Source organism: Akebia trifoliata, chromosome 2 (assembly GCF_017979445.1).
Source record: "Akebia trifoliata isolate Shusen 1 chromosome 2, ASM1797944v1, whole genome shotgun sequence".
NCBI lineage: Eukaryota > Viridiplantae > Streptophyta > Magnoliopsida > Ranunculales > Lardizabalaceae > Akebia > Akebia trifoliata.
In genome coordinates, this window is record NC_141376.1 from 4,178,491 (window position 1) to 4,204,053 (window position 25,563).

Below are 25,563 nucleotides of genomic sequence, written 5' to 3' on the forward strand. Positions count from 1 at the left end.
CGGAGTTGTTAGAATTCTAGGGAGTTTTTTAATAAAAATGTAACGGCTAGGTTTGCTAAGTAAATGTCACAAATATTTAATAGCCTAGTGTGTGTGTCGACTCGCTATCGGTCAACTTGACTCGATTATGGACGTGACGTCAGAGTCGAGTCAAGTTTTCTTTCTAAAATTATCGCTTGGAGAGAGAGAGAGAGAGAGAGGCGCAGCAAACAATGCGAGTCAGAAAGGTAGATGGGGTTGGTCATAGGATAGTCAAAAGAACCCACGTGACTTTCGGGAACAGTCTTCCATGGATCTGGTCTTCTCCGATCACGAGGCCCGTTCTCTCCCCCAATATATACAAAAAAGACATCAAAACCTCTGTCCGTATCCGTGTATCTGTATCTCTGCTCTGCCACCTTCTCTCCCCAAGGAAAAAGGACAAACTGCATCTCTCTCTCTCTTCGACAAAACTATGACTACCTTTTTATAACAACGACTAAGTAGTACTCTCTCTCTCTCTCATTTGACGGTACCGTTTATTCTAACGAGTACTGGTCCTCTCGCCGTCATCATCACACCTTCTCAGGCCCGAATCTGGAGCTCATCACAACCTAGGTCATGGTCGAAGATCCGAATACAATATTTTGAGTAAAGATTAGAAAAAGTTATGAGTAGGGTAGCCCTTACTGATGAGATTCTTTTCTAAGATTGGGAGTTTATCATCGAGGTGTACTTTCCACTTCCACATTAAAAAGATGAGTCGTGGTTTTATTAAAACTAGATTCGACTCTAATGTCAATCGAGTTGAGTTGACTCAATGACATGTATGTCAGTCTTGTCACTCCAATAATAAAAAATGAATATTAAAAGAAAGATGTTAAACCGACTTCCTACAATACTGCCCCACATTGAACTGACGTGCATGGAAACAGGGAGACTTGTGGAGGGATAAAATCCCTGACCCACCAAGATAATGACACGTGTAAGTGAAAGATAGAAGAAATGAATTTCCAGCCTGAGCGTTGATAATACTCAAGTAAAAGATCGAGGAAAAGGATTCAAATGGAGGTTGGGAAAACGTGATTTCATGAACGAATAAAATTTTAATCCCATAATTCTAAGAAATATAGGCATTACAACCCAAGAAAGACTCTTAAGAGAGAGAATTTCTCATGGATCTAATCCCTAAATATAAGAAGATAAGGGAGGAAGACGTGCAAAAGGAGAATTATATCCTTATAAATAAAGGATGAGCCCCACACACAACGGTATGAATTCTTAGCTTAAAAACTTAGAATTTTGTACATTCTTTAATCTAACTCTGACATCGGAGGCTCTATGTAATAAGGAACAGGGAGGACATCAAGGTGTTACAGATCAATCCATCAGGAACTCGTGAATCTCGAGGTGGTCAAAAAAATTATCTCTACAATACATTTCCTCAAGATACAAGTATCGTACACTCAAGGAAAATAATCGTTCTCTACACAAACAATGTTTTAGTATGTTAGTGTAGCCCGGTTCATATAAAAACTTTGGGAACAAGTAAAAAACTTCACAAGTTCTATGAGGAGAAATCCAATAGTTGAATAATCTTGGAAAATAGTATGTCAAGAAACTTTGAAATCCTATGCGAAAAACAACGATGAACACAATTTTTAATTAAGTGATTGATAGATCATGACATCTTGCTATACAGTTACTTTGTGAAGAAGGTTGTACATGAATTTCCAGAGTTAATACTTGTTCCTATTTATAAGAATGATATGAATAATATACTGCATTGAAAATAAGGAAATAAGATCTATTAATATGAATAAAATATAAAGACAAAAGTATGCAATTCCACTTGAAAAAAAATCTCTAACAATTCTTTCCCCTGTATGGAGACACCATCGTAATGTAACATGGCATGTTTCAATTATTCCCCACCCTTTCGACAGAGGACTCCCCTTTTTGGGACCCTAATAGGCATTGGGGCAATAGTACGTAAGTTTTCATCAAGCCACTGATTGCTTACTATATATAAATGATCGTTTTTTTGTATCGAGTTCATTTGCGATTAAAAAATAGATAGTTGAGAATGCAATTTTAGTATCATTTTTTTCCTTAAGGCCGAATCTCCACTCAGAATGGTTACTGGACAAGAGTCGACAAAAACTTTTCAAACATCTTTGAAATTTTAATTGAAAAAGTTCTCATACTTAATCAAAATTATTACTAACTTGATAGTCGGAGTGAAATCAAAGTTTTTGAAAGTCAAGGAATGAAGTAACAATCGCTAACAAGAAAAGGGAATGGAAGATCTAGGTTAACAAAATTATTCACCCACAAAGTATATTAATATTGTGGGTGAATAATACTACTGACCTCAATCTTTTGTCCTATATTGAATGTGATCTAACTTATATCCTTGAATACCAAGGATCTATTTACGATTAATTTAAATGGTCAAATCAATTATAAATTTCATAGGATGTAAGGGTTTTTTTAATTAAAATTGCATACATTTACCTTCATTTACTATCTATTTATAGGATTTCATTTTCCCTAATTGCATTGTATGGCATAATATTCCTATCACACTAAAAAATTACAACATGTGACAACTTTGAGGTTTCATGCATGGCCTTCCTTACATGTTGGTCATGTGTGCAATGAGATATATTGGCCTATCTAATCATGTTGTGCATCGACTTAGTTGGAGATTGTTCCTACCAGTGACTTATACGCAGAATCTTGAGTCTATACTTAACAAGAGCATCTACCAAATCACGTTATCATTGGATTTCTCTTAATAGTCTTTCGATCAATGTGCTTATCGGCCTCTAAGATGTTTGATTGCCATTTCTAATATTTAAATGAGTCCTAATAATATGATTCGTCAAGTGGCATACTCAATCGACTCCCTGACGTGGACATGTTAGGGAACCGTAGATTTGTACACCTCGAGACACACTTTCTTATGGGGAGGTGCAACCATGTACCCCGAGGTATTCAAATCACAATTTCCGAACTTATCATGTCAGGGAGTCAATTGAGTATGCCACCTAGCGAGTCATATTGTCACGACTCTATTTAAATTTATATCATTTGTTTGTTTGATTTTTTGAGCTTGTCAATCAAAAAGTTTTCGATTAAGTTCAGAAAGTTGGTCAATTTGAATATAAGAAACGAGTCATCCCGAAATCAAACGAGTTGAGAGTAGACTCGGCGAGTTGCAAGGCAGATGAAACATTGAGGATTAAATACGGTTGGTCATAACTCCATGCATAGTGACACCATGATGGGATCATTTTTCAAAAAACAAAAACAAAAGGTAGCCCACACAGGAGATACACTCATACACTGCAATCATCAAAGCAACAAGCCTTCCGCTCCTTCTTTTTTCCCTTCTCTTGTGGGTTTTGTTGTCGAAGCCTTCAAACTTCTTTGAGTAGTCAAAGAAAGAAACAAAGAAAAGGAAAAGCTAAGAATAAAAACAATAAAGTGATCCACATTCCCTATCGTCATCATCATCATCTCCGAACCCCAACAAAACACCTCACAATTAATGAGTCCTTCGAAAGATTCAAAACCAAGTGAGAGAATCAGATCGTCTAGAGATTAGTTTTCATGGACGACTAAACGCTTTTCAAAAGATTCTCTCTAACTCTCTCTCTCTCGATCAAAGATACAGAGAGACAATATATATACGTAAAAGTATTTATATATATATATATATATATATATATAGTAGTAGCTCGTGTGCCTAGAAAATCTAAGGTAATTTATGTTGGTTTATACTCTTTTTAATGAACTCTAGGATTTGCTTTAAACATTGGAATTCAAAATCTCCACCGCTTCTCTTATCTCTACAATCCACAATTTTCTTTTTTATTACTAATTTTCTTTTTTAATTTCTTGGGTTGGATCTCTAGACTCTCTACGACTACAAGTTGATAGATGATCTATCATCGTGTAGTATGTATCATTGGATTCAGTGGGATCCACTCTTTATCCCAGAGATGGCAAATCGTGTCGGATAGAACGACAAAATTTCCAATTAATTACCTTAGACTACGTGCCACGTGTGCATGGTGAGTGGATGTTACTTGCATGCATGAAAATATGAGTTTTTTTTTTTTTTTTGCTCACACGTTCTTCAGTGGGTGCCACGTCAAGCATGTAAGGGTAGTTTTATAAATTTAAGATGCCGAGGATCCCGGATTTCTGTGAGCTTTGTGATCAAAATTCTTATCATGAAAATATCTGGCACAAGCCTAGAAATGGAATCCTATCCATGTGAATAGGAATACGTCCCATAAAGCTACAAGAACTTAAAATGGGTTGGATCTGGGTATATTCATATTCAAATTCAAATTTTATATCTGATCTAGATTTGAATTTGAATCTGACTCGGATCCTATTAATTAAAATCATATCTGAATCATTTTATTTTCACTAGATTCGGATCCAAGCCGACTGAATTACTTGTTTCAAGTCGGTCGGATCATATAATTCTAGATAGCTCAACATTTTTTTTCTATATATATATTTTAATTATTATACTATTCAATTTTACCATTATAATTCTCTTTATAAGAATTCATATTATATTAAAGAATTAGAAAAAGAATGTTTTGAAAATATAAAAATATAATTTTCAAAATAATATATTATTCGAATCTAGGCAGATATAGGGATGGATTTGTACCCTACCTAAATCCAAATTGGGTCAAGGGACAACAATTCATATCCGACTCATATTTTTATTTGGATCTATTCCAAGATTCCAAACCGTTAAATCCATATTCATATCACTTTTCAAATAAAATCCAACCCATTTTATGCCCTAAAAGCTACAAAACAATATTAAAATAATAATAAATGGGATTATGCACTCTAGTTGATTGGATAGCTACCTACACCACGTCTCTCTTGCATGCCTTGTGGCATTCTTCAAGCTTGATCCTCATATAGTGGTTGAAAACTTCATTGAGATACGAAGGCACATAAAGTACTTGTGCATCATGTTCCCAACCCAATCGACCGGACTGTGGGGATGATCCATGGATCCCAACCAACTACCAAGAAGGAGGCTTGAGATCTTCTTCCAAAGCAAGGACATCAAGGATTACATGTCAAATCCACGAGACCTAACTCCAAATCATCGAGACTGGAAAGATGGTTGTGTGTGTCTTGAACAAAACCTCTAACAAGGGGGAATCCAATTTAATAATAAGAGTTATACGTCCCATTCGTTGGGTTTAACCATTTTTCCATCATGGGCTTTATGAAAATCCTGTGAGTGGATTTCAAGCCCACTATGTGGAGATGCTCAATTCCAACTGTTAGAAAGTAATCTACCAAGATAGGGTAAACATTCATGTATGTAAGATGTGGAATGATGCAAAGGAACTGGAGTTGGGTAATTACTAGACTTCCATGTGATAAGTGTATGGGCTGACGATGAATAATTCGGGTAGACTGAAGCCCAGCCCTAAAGAGGTAGGTTGGACCTTAGCTAGCGCTAAACTATCCAGTATTTTTTAACCAAGTCATAAAACAATCCAAAAGGATCCCGGTCAAGGGCCAAGGGCTTTACAAAGTTGATTATAACTTTTTTTTTTTACTCCCACTTGTAAGTCAAATAGATACATTTTTCGATGATCCAACTGTATGCTGAGTTAACCCCTAAGGGATTGGCCTAGTGGCAAGCCGAGCCTTGATAAGCTCCTCAGGAAGGGTAAGTCAAGTGTTCGAAACCCCCTCGAAGCAATGAAATCCTTGGTGCCACCCTCCAAGGTCCTATAGACCCTAGACTCAACCAGTTGCACGTAGGACTTTCTAAAGGGGTGGTGTGTGTGACCGTGGGATTAGTCTCATCCGAAGGGTGAGAATACCCACGATAAGGACGAAAAAAAAAAGTCCTATGAGTCATTGTTTTTGTCAAAATAAATTAGTCAATTCTAATATAGTTACTGGTCTTTATTTTAAAGAGCTACTATTGACACCCCGAATTTACTTACTATACCCCAATCTAAAAATAAAGAAAATAAATGAATGGCTTAGAATAAGTAAAGGTTGGGATGTCAAAAGAGGCTTGCTAAAAAAAAAATTCCCTAGATTTCTATCTTTTGAGTTTAGGATTTTATATAAGCCTAATCATAATTGTAAACAATTACTGAAATTTGTTTGAACGAGTATTTTAATGTTTTGTAATGTTGAGATTATAATTTGAGTCAAACCTTTGTAATGTTTGAAGACTATGTTTTAATCTTCAATTGGGTGTGATAAATAATTTAAGAAATTGGGGCGTAATAAGTAAAAAATTGGTTTGCCAATAGAAGCTTTATTATTTTACCATAGAAGACTAGAGCGAAAGTGTTATTTACATATTCGCCCTTGAAATAGAAAAAACTCTCCCATGCACAAACCTTACTCTTCAACTTTGTTAAAATTCTCTCTTTATTAATTATTAAATTTTTAATGACTCAGTAAACGATTGAGCAGAAATTACAAAAAAAGATAATTGTATCCTCCAATGAAAATGTCCAACGTTATTAAAATTTTATTTATTTTAGAAGACACAAATATCTTCTTCTTCTTTTTCAATTGGTCATTAACATTGTGCTATTTATATGTTGTAAACTTCAACATGATGGTAGTCTCATTTTCTTTTCTTTTTATTATTTATCTTGAATATAATCATATAATATTTTACATGCAACGCATCTGCATTTTACAAGTCTTCTTGTATTTCTACTCTTCCTTTTATCCTTTCAATTTCGATACCCTCCCGCCTATCTTAAGTGAGTTTGAAAACTTTACTCTTTCATTCACCTTCATGCCACATGTCATAGTAATGGCCTCTTTTATCTATGATTAAACAAGTCGATATGAGATAATCATGTTTATGTTTGAAGGACTTTCCATCTTGGCTCTTTGGATCCAATTGCATGATTTCTTGTTCCTTGGTGAATAAGCTTGGGAGATGGGTAATAAGCGGAGCATAGTTGCTTTCCACACAATATTGCATCCTAACAAGGCATATGAGTCAATGTGATAGGCGCATATTATCTAGAAGATGGAGTATGTAGTGCCAGTAGTCGAGAAACCAAATGCATTCTTGCCCTAGGACACTCAGTTTGCTAGACCAACCTATACTTCGCACCTACATATATGCATCTCATGTTTGGTGAATTGAAAATGTGGTTTCTTGTTAGGTAGGCAAAGCAATCCGTTCCCAAATTGTAGCACCAACAGCTTAAGTCAGTGATATCATTTTATGCAAACATAATGTGATCAAATGTTTAATTGTTTGGTTCTTTGTTTCGTGGGCCTCTATATAAAAAAAATTTGGCCACCAATTTGTTGACCTACACCTCAAACATTGTCCATAACTTCTAGGTATTTTCTTCAAGTCCATTTTGTTGATGAATTTCAATCTTGGCGTTCAAGCATTTGTTGAATACTGAAATTAGTCTAATTTCTAATGTTTTAGATCCATCCAACGCCATTATGAGCCAAATGTCCATACGGACAATAGGTTAAAGATTGACACGTCATCTTAGGAAGTTCTACATATGACATCACTCCAAACAACTGGCACTGAGCATAGATGAGTCTATTAAGGGAAACTGAGGAATCATGGTGGGTTTCATGTGCATTTTGTGTGATTCGTATGAATTGGCTAGTAGTGTGATACAATCTAATATTTCTGGATTACCGTGGGCCAAGTTATGTGGAATATGAGTTGAGCTTAAGTTAGAATAAGTATTCAATCCGATCTTAATTTGGGTTGAGCTCGGATTGAGGGATTGGGCAAACTAGCTCAACCTAAACCCGAGGCGATATTGTCCTCCTATGTTTTCTTGTTCCCTATTTTGAGACCTGTGGAGCAATTAATCTGCATGATCATATGATTACACGTCTTATCTAGAGATTTATCGAGGAAATAATATTGGGAAACATGGTCAAAAAGTCAAAATGGTCGAGACAATGTTCCTGAATATAACGCTCATGGTCGGAAAATCGACGTAGGAACAATCGAGATTTTGTGGCACATAATGAAACCCGAAAACTTGAGGCCGTTGCAAAAATGCACAACCAGAGCACCAATTTGGCAAGAATCCAGTGAACCTTATCTAAATTGATTGCCTATGAATAATGCAGCAATCAAAGTGAAAAGTACACAATTATACATCAAAAAACATCTTGATTTATTTCTAAAAACTTGATTTGTGCGTCGGAGGATTTTTGCTTCACGTAAACTCATTAGCAACCAACATAAAGTTTGAGGTCATCACCAACTAAATGGATTTTGGAAGGAGTATCCACAAGATCAATCCTCAATTCCCTTCTGATATTGAAAATGCATCACCTAGTTAGGTTAGAAACTCAACCTTTAAAAAAAAAAAATCAAAATTTATTTTTAAATATTTATAAATTTAATATGGCTTTAGCTTTGGAATTGAGAGTATAATTGTGATTAACTCTCAAAATTTTGCCAAGCCAAGCCAAGTTTTTCCAATTATAGAGAGATTATATTGTCACACCAACTTTTGCTAAAGGCACCCCAATTCAGATTTTCTTTCTAAATTCATGTGTCCATTCGCTTTCACATGGGTGCACGAGATTGGATGGGCTTTGGTCGTCGTCACAGTTGTATCTACCTACTCCAAACCCTCCGAACTCCAAATTTTTATTTAATTATTTTTGGCAATCTTCACCTAGCTAGTCTTGTTATTTTTTTCTCCTCCACCACATATATATGTAACACCAATCCAGTTTTATATTTGGTACTAGTGTTTGAAGTCTAACCACCATGGCCTCACTAGGTGGAGAATCTCAGAACGACACTAGGGTGAATCTTAAATATGTGAAGTTAGTTTACCATTATTTGATGACTCATCCATTAATAAACCTATGTGTTATTCCTCTTTTGGTTGCAATTGTAATTAAGGCTGTCCATATGAACCTTGAGGAGGATCTCCATCAACTATTTCTTGAGTTTCAGTGCAATTTGGCCAGCTTTATAGTCTGCTTCGCTTTTCTGTTTTTCGGGTCCACTGTCTACGTCATGAACCAGCCTCGGCCTATCTACCTCGTTGATTACGCCTGTTTTCACCCACCTTCGCACCTTCAAGCCTCGTTCCATAAGTTCATGAAACATTCTAGACTAATTGGCACTTTTGATGAATCTTCGCTCAATTTCCAACACAAGATCCTTGAGCGTTCTGGGCTTGGTGAGGAGACTTACTTCTCCGAAGCGTTGCATTATGTCCCTCCATGCACGTCCATGGCTGCAGCAAGGGAAGAGGCCGAGCAGGTCATATTGGTGCTTTGGATGCTTTGTTCCTTAATACCTCTATTAATCCCCAAGACATTGGGATTCTTGTAGTGAATTGTAGTTTATTTAATCCAACCCCTTCTCTTTCAGACATGATAGTTAATAAGTACAATTTGAAAGGTAATATAATGAGTTTTAATTTGGGAGGGATGGGATGCAGCGCTGGAGTGATCGCTATTGATCTTGCTAAGGATTTGCTTTGTGTTCATGGAAGCACGTACGCAGTAGTTGTGAGCACTGAGAACATCACTCAAAATTGGTATTTTGGGAACAAGAAATCGATGCTCATTACTAATTGCCTATTCCGCATTGGTGGCGCTGCAATTCTTCTTTCCAATAATTCTATCGACAGACAACGAGCTAAGTATAAGCTAGTTCATGTTGTGAGGACGCACCGTGGGGCCTGTCATAAGTCATTCCGATGTGTTCAGCAAGAACAGGATGACACGGGCAAAGTCGGTGTCTCCCTATCGAAGGATCTTATGGAGATTGCTGGAGAAGCTCTAAAGACCAACATCACTACATTGGGCCCACTTGTACTCCCAATCAAGGAACAATTTCTCTTCCTAGCCACTCTCATGGCCAAGAAGCTATTCAATGCTAGTGTCAAACCTTATATCCCCAATTTCAAGCTTGTGTTCGATCATTTCTGCATACACGCTGGAGGAAGGGGTGTGATCGATGAGTTGGAGAAGAAACTTCAATTGCTACCGATACATGTTGAAGCTTCTAGAATGACGCTCCATCGGTTTGGGAACACATCATCGAGTTCCATCTGGTATGAACTTGGCTATATTGAAGCGAAAGGAAGAGTGCATAAGGGCAATCGTATATGGCAGATTGCATTTGGAAGTGGTTTCAAGTGCAATAGTGCGGTATGGGAAGCTCTTCGTGACGTGAAGCCTTCTCCTAAGGGTCCATGGGAAGATTGCATCGATAAGTATCCAGTGCAAATTTCCCCATAGCACGACCACAATCCAGTTCGAAACAATATTCATTCATGGATACTAGTTATCAGATCTACCAAACCGTGATGTCTTGGACCGTCTCTTTGTGTCTGTTAAAATTACATGAATTCTTGGATTGCTGTTCTTGAATTGTAGTAGTTTGGATGTACTGTTCTAGCTGCGTAGCCTTGTGATGGTATTCATGTGAATAGTTAGTTCCTTCATGTCTTTTCTCTTGTTGACAATGATTTGTAATTATGTATAATTCGTGCCTTTTCCTCTTCATCTTCTATTTTTGGAGGATTTTTGTTGCCACACCAACTTTTTTTGTAAATACTTGAATTGATGTAATTAACAAAGACAATGGTGGATTCCACTCGAACTATAGTTTTAGGGTATAAATGTCCCACTCCAACTATAATGGAGCGCTATCCCCACTTTATTGTCTTTCCTCTTTACCTCTTTCAACTTTATTGTCTTCCCCCCTCCCTTCAATAATACCCCTCCAATTTTAATGTATTTCCTCTTTTACCCCCTTTTCAATAATTCCCCTCTAGCATTATTATATTTTCTCTTTTACTAACTTAATCCCAAAGAGAATGCTCGTACCGCACGTAAGAACGAGCAAACTCTAGTTTATATGATAAAACAAACGGTGAGTCCCACTCCAATTATAATTGTTGGGTATATAAACGTTCTCCCCCTACCCCCCCCCCCCCCCCCCCCCCCCCCCCGCCGCTATGAAAATTTCTTCTTAACCCCTTAAACTCTTTCCCCTCCTCCCCCTTTTCAATAATATCCCTTCAATTCTATTATATTTCCTCTTTTACCCCATGTTTCAATAATATTCATCTAACTTTATCATCTTTCTTTTTTTTACCCCTTTGAAAAAGGAAAAACATAATTGTTAGAATGTATAAGAGGAAAAGCAAAAAATCTTAGAGAGTAGTTTTTATCTTCTAGGGATGAATATATTTTTTCTTAGGAATCCATAACATCCCAACGGCCATGTTGATGGAGAGACGAGTTGAGGCAAGTATTTTGCAGTAAAATAAGCCATAAATAGAGGGAATGGAGAAAGAAAACAAATGAGAGAAACATGGAAGGCCAGGATATATGGAAGTCATTGGAAAGAGGAGGAGAGCATCATAAACTTTAACGCCTATCAACGATGGAGCGCCTCTTACCCTCCCATTGGACTCTTAAATACATCCCGACCTTTTTATTATAGGTAAGTTAGAGTTGACCCTGCGACCTCAAAGTCGCATTGTAATTTATCAACCAATCGAACTATGTGTCTAAGTCCTAAATCCATCCATATAGATTCATGAAACAAGTGAACCCTTATCTCTATAATAAAACATGATTGTCCCCCCTCCATTTTGAAAAAGGAATAACATAACTACTAGAATGTATAAGAGGGAAAAAATAGATTTCTTAGAGAGTAGTTCTTGTCTTCTAGGGATGAATACACTTTTTCTTAGGAATCCATAACATCCCAACAGCCATGTTGATGGAGAGACGAGTTGAGGCAAGTAGTTTGCAATAAAATAAGCCATATATAAAGGGAACGGAGAAAGAAAACAAATAAGAGAAACGGGGAAGGCCAGGATATCTGGAAGTCATTGGAAAGAAGAGGAGAGCATCATAAACTTTAACGCCTATCAATGATGGAACGCCTCTCACCCTCCCATCGGACTCTTAAATACATCCCGACCTTTTTATTATAGGTAAGTTAGAGTTGACCCTGCGACCTCAAAGTCGCATTGTAATTTATCAACCAATTGAACTGTGAGTCTAAGTCCTAAATCCATCCATCTAGATTCATGAAACAAATGAACCCTTATCTCTATAATAAAACATGATTGTCCCCCCTCCCCCCCTCTTTTGAAAAAGGAAAAACATAACTGTTAGAATGTATAAGAGGAAAAAAATAGATTTCTTAGAAAGTAGCTCTTATCTTCTAGGGATGAATACACTTTTTCTTAGGAATCCATAACATCCCAACGGCCATGTTGTTGGAGAGACAAGTTGAGGCAAGTATTTTGCAATAAAATAAACCATAAATAAAGGGAATGGAGAAAGAAAACAAATGAGAGAAACAGGGAAGGCCAGGATATATGGAAGTCATTAGAAAAAGGAGCAGAGCATCATAAACTTTAACGCCTATCAATGATGGAGCGCCTCTCACCCTCCCATCGGACTCTTAAATACATCTCGACCTTTTTATTATAGGTAAGTTAGAGTTGACCCTGCGACCTCAACGTCGCATCGTAATTTATCAACCAATCGAACTATGAGTCTTAGTCCTAAATCCATCCATCTAGATTCATGAAACAAGTGAACCCTTATCTCTATAATAAAACATGATTGTCCCCCCCAGTGTCTCAATCTTTATTCCCCATAAAGGGAGGTTGAGTTTTAACCTCATCACAAATCGCACAGATAACTTTTAATTTTCTTTTTCTTTTTTTCTCTTTTTCAAGAATACTCCTTCAACTTTATTGTATTTCCTCTTCTACATCACATTCCAAAAATATCCTCTAACTTTATATATTATTTTTCCTCTTCTCCCCATTTTCTAATAATACCCTCTTCAACTTTATTGTCTTTTATCTTCTAACTCTAAAGAGAATGATCATGTCAACAAGCATGTATATATAATAAAATAAGACGAACCCCCATTGTCTTAATCTTTATCCCCTCACAAGTAGGGTTTATATTTATTCTCGTCATGAATCTCAATAATAATTTCCAACTTTATTATCTTCTCTTTTCCCTTTTTCAATATATATATATATATATATATACGAGGAATTTACATGTTCATTCACAATCTCAGTCATGTAAATGCAATATCCAATTGTCGGGATTTATCTTAGACATATGTGATGTATTCTTGAGATACATCTTTTAGCCTAATTGTTGGATTATCAATGTACACGGTTGGGATCATGAGTGAACATAGGAGTTCATTTTCCTTGAGTATAAATCCCGACCCTCTCTATATATTTTTATGTATATATGCATGCAAAAGTGAAATAAATTAGTCAAACAAAACAAACTAAAAAATGATAAGCCAATGAGTTAGAGTGAAACACAAATTGCTAATCCAAATTCAAATTGGGTTAACGAACTAGGTAACATGTGTTTGATGAGTACACAACTAAATTTACATATTATTAGGTGACATAATTGAAAAAATATCATTTATGAATCATTAAAATTTAAAATCTAAAAAAACATATATTTATAACTTTTATACAAGCAATAAAAGAACTCAAAATAGTTGGAATGCCCAAATTTTAGTCAACGTTTAGATACAAAGTAAAAAAAGTAGTTAGTAACTGTGAAATAAAGTAATTTGGAGAGAAAACGGTTTTTAGAAAATAGAAAGTAATTTTTTTTTTAAATATTAAGATTTTTTACTTTTAGTTATTTTTTAAAATTAATCCAAATAAAATTTTAATTTTTCAACTTTCAAAAGTAATATATATCTTTCTTTTTTTTTAAGTGTGCCTAAATGGGTTCTTAAAAAGACCAAGAGTCCTAATTCAAATTGGCAAACTCGTTAGAGAATTTGAGTTTAGCCTAAATCTTCCAAGTGTTAAAATCAATTATGGGTGGGTCTATTTGCACCATCAAAACAACTCATTGCACCCACTTAAAATCAATTATTGCATACATCATCTACCAACACAAAAAATCCAAATTGTCTTCTTAGTCCTTCCATCTCCTTTTTTTTTTTTTTTTTTTCATTTTTTCATCTCCTTCTTCTTTTAAGTTTTGTGAGAGGTTGAATAAATGAAAATTAAGTTTTAATTCTTTTTTCAAGTCATTTTATCTCGTTAAAATTTCTTTTTTCTTTTTTTGCATTTAATCATCAAAGAAATGAAAAAATTATTATTAAAACTTCAAAACAATGATTTTGAATCGAAGCCATCAAAGATTTTTTGACAATTCTGCTTGGTAGATTCAAACTGAACTTATTTTATTACATTTGGTAGGGAGCTACCGAATATTATTAAACACATTCAGTAAGTACTTATCAAACAAAACTTTCTACCTCCCAAATTTTTTTTCTTGTGAATAACTTTGACTTGATTAAAAGTGTTAGGATAAGAAAAATAAATAAGATCAAAATTTAAAACTCTCATTGAAATCTTTCTAAATACAAAAAAGAAAAATAAATGACAAAGAGAGGAGGAAGAAGAAGAAAAATGGCTCGATACCTTTAAATGGGTGAAGTAAGTGATTTAAGTTAAAGTACATCTAATATAAGTGTGTAGATCATGATTTTTAAACTCGTCTGAGATCGAGACGTGTCTCCCGAGTTAATTTGGTATCGGAGTCGAACGGGACCAACTTACAAAGTATTTTAATATGATCACGTATCATGAGATAAGCGAGTCGTCTCAGACGATACAAACAAGACAATGTAAAAAATTATTAACTCATGAGTTAAATGGGACGTATCGGATGAGATTTTCAAAATCTCATTCAAGTTAATCGAGACAAACGAGTTAAAGGCTCAACCCTCTATTCTTTCACCCTCATATCGATTTTTTTTAATTTTATTTTTTTTTGGATTTATTTTTTATTAGAAATATTTTTTGAATTTTTTCAGAAATTTTTAGATTTTTTTAAATTGTTAAAAATCATTGTCTCAATATTGAACAAGACAACTCAAATGAGACGGGATGTCTCATCCGAGTCAACTCGGTATCGGAGTTGCACGAGACTAGATGAGATACCGAGTTTAAAAACCATGGGAGATGGTTATTTTAAAGTTAAGGTGGTATGAAAAGAAAGTGGGTGGCAGTTGCAATTTCGGTGTGTGAATAGACCCACCCGCCAATACAGGTGGAAGACTGCCATGCGAGAACGCTGTCACAGACTGCATCACTATAAACAGGTCTTCCTATCGTCTGTGGCGGTAACATTTCATTTACTGCCAAGCAACTAGAGCTCCTTTCGCAGTACAGGGCTTTTCTTGCGTTGGAGAGTTCTTCGAGGAGACTTGCAGATCTCATGGCGGCCTTTGATTAGGGCATCGACTTCTAGTTCTTCTTATATTATAGCAAACCTAAGTGAAGGTCTGTAAAAGCGATTTATTGGTGGATTATCTGTCTCAGATCGATCGGTCGAGTGACACTAGCGGTGTTTTATTCCAGAAAAAAAGGCTCTTCGAGGTTGATTTAGTATTCAAAGTCTTCTTCACAGGTTCGTCTGTTCGAGGGTTCGAATTGATTTGGTGAGCTTGATTTTAGCTCTGAGAAGACTTTATTTGTGTAGTTTTATTGGTTTTGTATACTTTCCGGAAACTCGTCGTACCCAAAGCAGGGGCACATGATTTCCTTCTTCTAGGTCAGTATAGATTTTTTTCCTCTTATTTCATATAGATGTTCTTTTTCATTCACTGATACAATTAACGACTGTTACTTATAAAGCAGTACTAGAAAACTAGGGTTTAGGAGAATTAGTTTATGTTCTTACACTATTCTTCTATGATTTAGATGAATATTGCTAATGTTAATGCGTGAAAGATTTTTAGAAGGATTTTTAGCTGGTGAAGAAAAAACATTATTTTTCGTAGTGGGTTGTTTCCAAACCCTAGATTTCTCGGGTTAATTCTCGAAGGAGGAATGGTATAGGAAGAGACACATGGTTGAGTACTGATTCCTTCTGCCTACCGGCCCTTGCCATCTCACACCTCAGGTTTTCAGTTTGTCTTCATAAGAGGAGAACGACGAAGAAGCAAAATTAGTTTTTCAAATAAAATTGGAATTTTATTTAGGTGTCCAAATTCCTGCCATTAAACCTCAAAATCCAGATGTCAATCTCCATCCAATCCATGCAAGAAAATCCAAAATCTACTTTATTTTTTTATTTATAACTGTGTGGATCCATTCATATCCCCCTCAAATCAATCTACCAAAAAAAGGTTTTACTCATCCGATACAGGAAATTGGTTGATGAAAAATACCCATCATTGCAGTATTTGTAGCCTTGTGCATGTTTTAGAAAGAGAGTTTTCTCCATAGGGGGTCCTATAGCTATTATTCTAGGGAGTTTGCGAACAATTTTAAAATAATTTTAACAATTACACTAATAGTGAACTGAATAAACCAGGGGATGTTGTCTCCAATGTACTACATACATTCATGTCCTGAGAGAGTCCGTTTTCTCATTAGCAATCGTAGAGTGTGCAATGATTAATACAAAATGTTAAATCATTTGCTATATCGCTAATACACTCAATTGTATATAGGTATTGCCAAACCTCCAAGGGCTTGAAGGTTTGTCTGTCTCCGTGAAATCGCATTAGAGAAATTGCCTTCCACTTCAAGTGGGTCTATAAAGAATTTAAGTAAAGGTTTAAATCTTTATTGAAGATTTAGTTTCATTAAAGTTCTTAGTTTCCACTGGAGTGGGAAATAGCTACGAAACAATATGTTTCCTAAAGAGGCCAACTATAAAATCTTTGGCTACTCCACACAAACATCCATCAATTATTTAGTTTGATTATTCCCACCACCTGTAGTTTCATTGCTCAAATCTGTCTCATATTGAGTTGTGGCTAACTCAAAATCTTTTCAACATTCAGGCTTGGCCGGGTTGGTCTTAAATATCTAGGCATGGGCTTCATCCACAAGGAAAAAACATGTTCAAGTCGGGCCTATTGACAATCTTATATACAAATAGAAAAAAAATGTAAATTAGATAAGCAAACAAGCACAAAAAATAATATGGATAACATATTGATGAATGTTGATTGCTTTAATTACAATGCACCATCCACCATGCACCATGGACATGTGTGGTGTAAATTTAGTAGTGACTCCTGGGAAGAGGAATGTCCATTGATAATTCAAAAGTAGTCTCAAGTTGCAATTTTCGTTATCTCAGATTTATTATAGGTAAGGATGGGGAGATTGGGGAAGATGTTGTCTATGAGCTCATAGCTGAATGGTTGAAGTGGAGGTGTACTTCTAGAGAGTTACATGATAGACATATACTAGTCAAATTGAAAAGGAAAATTTTGCTAGGCGATAGTAAGACCATTGTTGTCAAATGTGATCGCATATACGATTGCATATGCCATTTCCAAACTATTTTTCGTATATGCTACCATCGCATATACAAAAGTATGTTATTTGCACAATATGCGATGGCATACTTTTTGGACATAGATTTTATTCTTTTTTTTAGCATAAACTCATTTTTCTCTTATAAATATCCCACTTCTACCCACATACTCCTTTTATAACATCTCTTCTACCTTCTAATCTTTTTCTTACCTTCACAAAGCCTCCAACTATTAAATCTCATTACATTTTCTAATACATTCTCACATAATTATAAATATTCTATAATCTCTATTTACACTATTACTCTCAAAGTTCAAGTCTTTACTTAAATCACTCTCAAGACTCAAAAGAAAAAGAAAAGTACTCAGCATTTTATGCACTTTTCCCTTCTTTTTTTTCCCTTGCAACATATATGACCGCATATGCGATGTGCAAAATGGCATATGCGAACAACGTGTGCTGGTCACACATGGCCACATATGCTATTTAACAACATTGAGTAAGACTAGATATGCTTTATGGAGCGCAATGTTGAGCAGTCAAGTAGCATACATCATGTTAATAAATTAAGCATAGCCTAGATGAGGATATTGAAATGGATGAGGGAAAAGACAAAATTAGAAACGAATGCATTTGAGAAAATGTAGGAATAGCTTCAATAGGTGATAAGTTAATAGAAAGTTGATTGCAATGGTTTGGACATGTTCATTGAAGTCCGATAACAGCCACGATTAAAAGATATATTAAAGTTGAAGGTTCTAAAGGAAAGACCCAAAAGAACGTGGATGGAGATAGTGATAGCAGATGTTAACTCATTTTCTAATATTTCATTATGCCACCAATGGAACAACTTTTTGTTGCGCCAAGTGAGGACTGACATCCCTAATCTCTACTCTTATTTGAACCCATATATCTAATCATTCACCACAATATGAGATCTCGAGTGATAATGCTAACTGATCTCTCTCTCTCTCTCTAGATGGTAGCTTTTTCCTGTAAAGGTTGCATTGTTTGGAAAATGCTTCCGTTTGCTTTTTGTTGGTTCTTCCGTGAGGAGTGAAAGTGTGAGACTGCACAATGTTGAGGCCAAGGAAGATGAGATGCCAACCATCATTTTTAGGATAAATAAATGTTCATGCTTAATGGGGATATCTTGTACACGAGGGATGATAACTCATCGTTTTTCTTGTATTCTCAGTAGGTTGCCTCACTAACAAGGTTTTGTACATCTTTTTAGCGATTTCTCCCTGTTAGTACATACATTATTACTTATCCAAAAAAATGTTAAGAATAAGTCATTTGATGTGTTAATATTCATTTGTACAGGAGGGTCATTATGTGGCATTTGAATAATTTCATTTGTCAATACTATGCACCTTTGGCATTAGATGTCCTGATGTGAATAAGAGGCATGACTTTGACATTAGGTGTGTGGTTTGGGGATGATGCTCCCTTTTCTTTATGATCTGGTCATTTGTCCCCAATTTAGAAGATATGAAACCCAGTGGGTTCTTGAAGCTAGTTTTGTGACAGGAGTTCACATCTAATGCTGACAGATCGTATACTAGTCAAGTCTATCTACCAAAATAATACATCATCATCATCAAGGCCTTATCCCAAAGATTTGTGTCAGCTAAATGAATCCTATATAGGGAAGTTTTATATTGTGATCCAAGGAAGGCAAATTGGAGGTTTTATGGTGAGAGAGTTATAGAAAAGCAGGAAGATCATAGAACTTTGACTAGTCTTTTCTTTCAGCCAGGAGATAGCATTGATCGTCCTAGACTCATTGCTTAGATCATCTGTTTTTTTCTTTTGCAGTTATGTTGGTAGGGTTTCTTATATCCAGATTAGCTCATTTTGGTGCCTCTAAATATATGGCTGGATTTTAATGTCTTCTCATGATATCCTATATGTTTCCCTTTCCTTTTTCCGTTATTAATTCTCTTTAAAAGAAGAAAATAGGTTCCTTCATGATTACTTGTCCAGTTCTTAAAAGGAAAAAAAATATTAATTATGTGCAAGAGAGTGCTTGCATCTTGACTAAATCCCAGCCAGAGGTGAGTTGTAGTGATTGATGAGGCCATGGTACCTTGAGTGTGAGATTGTCATAGTCTCTTGTTGATTGTTGACGGTAATATGACTTTTGGCATGTATTGATTGATGAATTGCATATTGAAGTTTAGAGTTCTGAATAAAAAATATGGACACATTACTAGAGCTCTATGTACCTCATTGCCTATCTGATATTTTTCATCAAGCACAATAATCATATGGTTCTATGTTACTGACTTGTCTGTAGTTCCATTGTCAGGAAGTGCTCGATGATGATGATGATGTGTACGTGTACTTGTTAACAGTGAAGTCTTGATCTAGCATTCCCAGGAGTAGTCTTTTTTTTTTATAATATTCTAATCTTGGAAAAGAATATATATGGCTAGCTTGTTGCCTGGGGATCCTACAGTCCATGGAATGGTCGAAGGTGGGCCTTGCAGCTTTTCTCAAGAGAAGCCAGAGGAAGTTGGCTGTTGGTATTTATCTCGGAAGGAAATTGAAGAAAACTCCCCATCTAGAAGAGATGGCATCGACTTGAAGAAGGAGACTTATTTACGCAAGTCATACTGCACATTTTTACAGGACTTGGGCATGAGGCTTAAAGTGTATGTTCCTGAACTGTGTATCTTTCCTGTTGAAATATCTGTATCTCCTTTTTCTTTGATCATATACTACTTGAATTAAATGTGTTGTCTTTTCAAATGAGATTTTGTCTCTCTACAAGTTCCACTCCAACCATTGATTTTTATTTTTTTGATAAATCCAACCATTTTATATTATTGGAACTAATCTATTGGAGGTTTGAATGTTAATTAGTTTCAATCAGGGAGTCAGAGAATCCACTAGCCTAAAAGCTTTAGTTTTGGTGATAGTTTTTACATCAAGTTTGTGCTTAAGACTACAAATTTCTTTCTTGTCTTCCAAATGTTCACAGTAGAAAATGTTTTGGTGGGAGATGAAATCAGTTTATTTTCATGGCTAACCAAAGATGAATAGTTTCTTGATGGTTCTTCACAGGTCGTAGTATTTTATATGTTTTGTATTATTTGCAACACTTGAAATACTTAAGTAGTTTGTGTTGTTATGAATAACTATCCATGTATTGAAACTTAGGTTTGACATGTATTATTGCCCTTTGCATTGTCTATTGTTTAAGTTTGGTGCTTTTAAACAAAACCAAAAAAAAAAAAACCTTTGAAGGTCTTTCGTGTGTTCGTCTTTAGTGATAGTTTGATTTTAAAGATGTGATAGCAATTTTTTTATTCTATCATATATTGAGGATGTGTTTTCCTCACTCTATTAATCTAAAAACATGGGCAAAGAGTTTTCTGAGTTTGATGGGAAATGTTTTTCAAATGCAGACCCCAGGTTACAATAGCTACGGCAATAATTTTTTGCCATCGCTTTTTCCTTCGTCAGTCCCTCGCAAAGAACGAGAGGAGGGTGAGTACTTATTGTTTGTTCCAAATTAAATTCCTCGTTTCTATCTAAATTTTAGCTGTTCAGAAAAGTTATTGATATTAATCTTTATTTAAATTTCAGTTTTTGCTGGAATAGTAGCTAGAAATTATGTTAGCATGGATAATTGCATTTGTTTGGTTAATTTCTAGGATAATTATAACTAATTATGGTTGTTATGTTTTAAAAGCACCAATGCAGACAGTCCTCGTGAGAGGTCAAGTGATGAAAACGTCCCCCATTCAACCAATTTTGTAATTTTATTCTGCCACAACATTATCAACCAAAATGCATTAAGATCTTGCTCTGAGATGAACCATATAATGCTGTTGTAGTTATCAAACAACTTCCATAAAAGGAACACATTTTTCAAATAGGCCCTGTAACCTCAGATTAATGCTTGTCATATCCAAAGCAAGTCCATATATTTCAACACCATCACAACGATCCCATTTCAAAGTTCTGCCAGTGTGGCCAATCTAAGATGCTAAAGGTTTCTAGGTCCCCTCAAAATGTTCAAAATCTTACAAGTTTAAAGTATAAATGTTGTTTAAATGTTGCATAGGGTTGTCCGAAAGGAAATCCTAGTCTATTAGGAGGTAACATCTTGTCATTCTATTTAATGGTAAGAATTGGAGTGGTGGTTTTTTCATTTACTGTTGCATGGAGCAGATTTATGATCACATCGGCTAGAAGTTTTCAAACTACAGACCGGGGTTTGTGGTGAGATCGAGGTGATTTATCTCTCTTGACCAGTCTGTTGAAGTAAGCGCCGCATATTATTTTCTTGGATGGGTAACCATGTTTTATCCTCGTATTAAATCAAAAGACTTAGTTTGATATGTCAGTTTGCCATGAGCATCTAACTAGGTTGACTTCTGAACTAGGAGATCTCCAAGATGGCCCACCCTAGGGCTTAGACCCAGAGCTGAGTTGGTTTGACACTTTGCAGAGCAACTTTGAGGTCATGGGTTCAAGTCCAGCTTACCTATCAGAAAAAAAAACGAAAGAAAAAAAGAAAAATGAAAAACAGATAGCCTGCCGATAGCCTGCCCTTCACTTGTACACTGCATGCCAATTGCCATTGTCTGGTGGTCATCTTTGCAGTCTAAACAATGAGTACATTGGTTTCCTCTCTTGTTTGGTGTAACACTTTCTCGTACAATCCATGTGGTTTTGGCTCTTATTAGCATTTCTTCATTTTGATCAACTTTATTGCCTAACCTAACCTAAATTGCCTTTCAGACCATTGCAACAGTGTGTATGTTCCTTGCGGGAAAAGTTGAAGAAACTCCTCGACCGTTAAAGGATGTTATCCTTGTTTCCTACGAAATAATTAACAAAAAGGATCCTTCCGCAGTCCAGAGAATCAAGCAGAAGGTATTGTTCCTCTTTGTGATGCTTTTTACCCATTTTGTTATCTACCTTCGCATTTGGTCAAAGTTGTTTCTAATTTTTTTGAATTTGTATTCGGAACTTTTTTTTTTTTCTGTATTAGATGCTAATAGCGACATGAATCCCCACCATGGTTTTAAATCTTGTCCGAGACCGAGACGACTCGTCCAATTTGTCTCAGTATCGTCCACCAACGAGATGGATTGACCAGTCATCTCCAACAGTGAAACCATGCTAAAAAACCAGTCCATTGTTCATTGTTGAACGAGATGACTCGAAAAAATTGGACGACTCGGTCTCGTTCATGGACGAGACGTCAAAATGAGTTTTAAAACCATGATCTCCACCTTTCCAATCCCACCTCCATCTGAAAGTCCATGTGCATCACATGAGGAGATGTGCCCTTAGTTTCTTCTGGTTCATATCAACCTTTTTATGATTATTTATTTAGCTGCATCCAATGTGCAGGAAGTATACGAACGACAAAAAGAGCTGATTTTACTTGGAGAGAGGGCTGTACTCGCAACTCTTGGTTTTGATTTCAATGTACTCCACCCTTATAAACCTCTTGTTGAAGCAATAAAGAAATTCAAAGTTTCCCAGAATGCCCTTGCCCAGGTTGCATGGAATTTTGTCAACGATGGGTATGATATATCTAATTTTTCTCTTCATTCGTGATGATGTCAATTCTGTTTCTTCCTTCTCTCTGTTCACACACTGGAAAGCGGCGTGCAGGCTGCGCACATCGCTCTGCCTGCAATTTAAGCCCCACCACATTGCAGCTGGTGCCATCTTCCTTGCTGCCAAGTTCCTCAAAGTGAAGCTCCCATCAGATGGCGAGAAGGTCTGGTGGCAAGAATTTGATGTCACCCCACGTCAATTGGAGGGTTTGTATCCTCCCATTCTTTCTGCAGTAACATTACAAAAACACTGGACCAAAGAGTCTGTCAGCAGGGGATCGACCATTTTTAAATTCTTTATGCCATGAGATCTCCTTTTCTGAAATTTGGTCTAGTTAGATTATTGCTTCTTTCCATTTTATATCATTCTATTATCCTTTATGATGCAAGGAATGCAAGACAGCAATGATCTAGAAAGAAATAATCTGATTAGGATTAATCTCTTGGAATAGAACATCTGGTTTGTAACACATCTAATGGTGGATCCTGTTAGCCAGCATGTCTGCAATGTTGTTGATGTGTCTTGCTAGGCTGTCCTGTCTCTGCTTGGTGGTTAACTTATATTTCTCACAAACTGTTATGGTTTTGTGTATCTTACAGTGGTCAGCAATCAAATGTTGGAACTATATGAGCAAAATCGATTGCCATCTTCCCAGGGGAGTGAAGTTGAAGGAAGCACTGGAGGTGGGCCTGGTCATTGGGCTTCTGCAAAAACTTCCGCTGCCAATGAGGAAACAGTTTCACCGAACAGTTGTGCACAGGGGGCTTCTACGGTGACTCCTGGAACCTCAATGCCATCGACTCGGTCAGTGACTGGCCCATCATATGCTGATAATCTAGACGAGCACAAAAGAAGTAACCAAAGTCAAAGTAATGACTATGGTAGTGTGGATGCAAGAAGTGTTATTTCAGACCAGAAGGAGAATGCAGGAGAAACTTCAGACACATCTAGATTTGGGCCTGAGCAACATGTGGAAGAAGATCAATATAGTAATAATGGGAGAAGGGAAGACACTGAAGCAGGTGAACGGAAAAACAAAGGTGCTCAATACAAGACTGGCTGCACTGGTGGTCGCAGCAGGGAAGGTTCTCTAGTTCAGTCACCAAAGGATGCTATGAAACAGATAGACAAAGAAAAAGTGAAGGCAGCACTTGAGAAAAGAAGGAAGTCCCGTGGTGATGTGTCTCGAAAAATGGACTTGATGGATGAGGATGATCTCATTGAGAGAGAGCTGGAAGACGGTGTTGAATTGGCAGCAGAGGATGATAAAATAAACCGGGAGAGGAAGCAAAGCCAGTCTAAGTTTCCAAACAAGTCAGAATCTCAAAACCCAAAATATGGAAAAGATCAGGACATTGGAGATGGAAATAATTTAGGGGTGGAAGGGCACTCGTCATGGGAACCAGATGTAGAGAATGTGGAAGAAGGGGAGTTGTCGTTTGATGTTGCTGAGCAGGGATTCCATTCTCCTAAGTTGAACAACCAGAAACGTAAGGCAGTAAGCCCAGATAAGCATAAGTTAGAAGGAAAGCTGCGGCATGATTCCAGGGCAGGTTACCACCATAATAATCATGATATTTTGGACAATGGAAGTAAGATGGGCCGGCTTGGTTATGGAGGAATGGACTACAAAAGGCATGTACAAGAAAATCATGTGTGAGGCGTATGTGCGCTGGTGATTTACTGGTTATGAATGAGTTGGGGTTGCCTTGCATGTCATGTTAGCATGGTTGAAGGAGGGAAGGATGCCTCAAGTTCCATTTAAGCATATGGGAAGCCAAGAGGTTAGTATTAACACTTTTGGTTATTCTTCATACATTTGGAAACTTACTGAATGAGGTATGAACCACCAAACATTTTTCATAGTTTTAAGGGCAATTCCCTGTTTACATGGATTGATTTCTCTCTCATGGTTGGGGCATTTTCCTGCTAGGGTAGATGTTACATATATGATAAACAGGGAATATCACCAATGCATTAGAAACTTATTTTAAACCAACCCCCCCCCCCCCCCCCCGGCAGATTCTACATGTTCTTTTCACCCATTTTCCTTTTTTCATTTTTTCCAAACATTTCATGCACACGTTTCCTTCTCCAACAACTATGATCTCTTATAGTTTTAGTTAAATCTAACCATACTCTTCATTCCTCCATTAAAATGATCCAAGACATTCAATTTTTTTATAAGATATAATAGTAGCTATGCTTCGTGGAGCTAAATGGGGAAAGGTTAAGAAAGTATCATATTAATAGATTGAGCATGGCAGTGACAACGATGTTGAGATGGATTAATAGAAAGATTAGAAAATAAATAATTGGAAATGAATGCATTTACAGGAATAAAAAAAAAGATTTGTAAGAGTAGCTAAAGTTGGTGGCTTAGGGTGTTTGATCCTACAACCTAGATTCAAATCCTTTGAACATTGGTTCACCACATACCCCGTGCTTGCGGTGGAAAAAAAAATTTAAATCTAAAGAGTAGTTCCAATAATAGATGGGAGATTAGACAAAATTGTATAGAGGAATGATAATCGATGAGCAAACTCCAAATCTTTGGGGTAAGGTTGTGATTATGTTAGTTATCACCTCCTCCTTGGCCCTACCGTGAAATCACTCAAAG

The 25,563-nt window shown here is 36.3% G+C and overlaps 1 protein-coding gene and 1 pseudogene across 6 annotated transcripts; both read left to right on the forward strand.

The window, feature by feature from the left end:
- Positions 1-8,745: 8,745 nt before the first annotated feature.
- On the forward strand, positions 8,746-10,573 carry LOC147408917 (3-ketoacyl-CoA synthase 4 pseudogene; annotated as a pseudogene).
- Positions 10,574-15,073: 4,500 nt separating this feature from the next.
- Positions 15,074-24,834, forward strand: LOC147408918 (cyclin-T1-3-like). 6 transcript variants are annotated; one of them, XM_086423641.1, is made up of 7 exons: positions 15,074-15,630; positions 19,657-20,014; positions 20,771-20,852; positions 22,113-22,247; positions 22,731-22,906; positions 22,998-23,149; positions 23,543-24,834. In XM_086423641.1, the coding sequence occupies exons 2-7, from the start codon at positions 19,788-19,790 to the stop codon at positions 24,601-24,603; spliced, it is 1,833 nt and encodes a 610-aa protein (XP_086279767.1). In that variant the 5' UTR covers positions 15,074-15,630; positions 19,657-19,787; the 3' UTR covers positions 24,604-24,834. The 6 variants fall into 6 exon arrangements, with proteins under 6 accessions (XP_086279767.1, XP_086279775.1, XP_086279789.1 ...); XM_086423649.1 differs by having other exon boundaries at positions 19,669-20,014; XM_086423663.1 differs by having other exon boundaries at positions 15,074-15,517.
- The last annotated feature ends 729 nt before the right edge of the window (positions 24,835-25,563 follow it).

Coding starts and splice junctions, on each gene's coding strand:
- LOC147408918 (XM_086423641.1), top strand. CDS start 19,788: ATGGCTAGCTTGTTGCCTGGGGATCCTACAGTCCATGGAATGGTCGAA. Junction 20,853..22,112: donor TCGCAAAGAACGAGAGGAGG/GTGAGTACTTAT, acceptor ATTGCCTTTCAG/ACCATTGCAACAGTGTGTAT. Junction 23,150..23,542: donor CACCCCACGTCAATTGGAGG/GTTTGTATCCTC, acceptor TGTATCTTACAG/TGGTCAGCAATCAAATGTTG.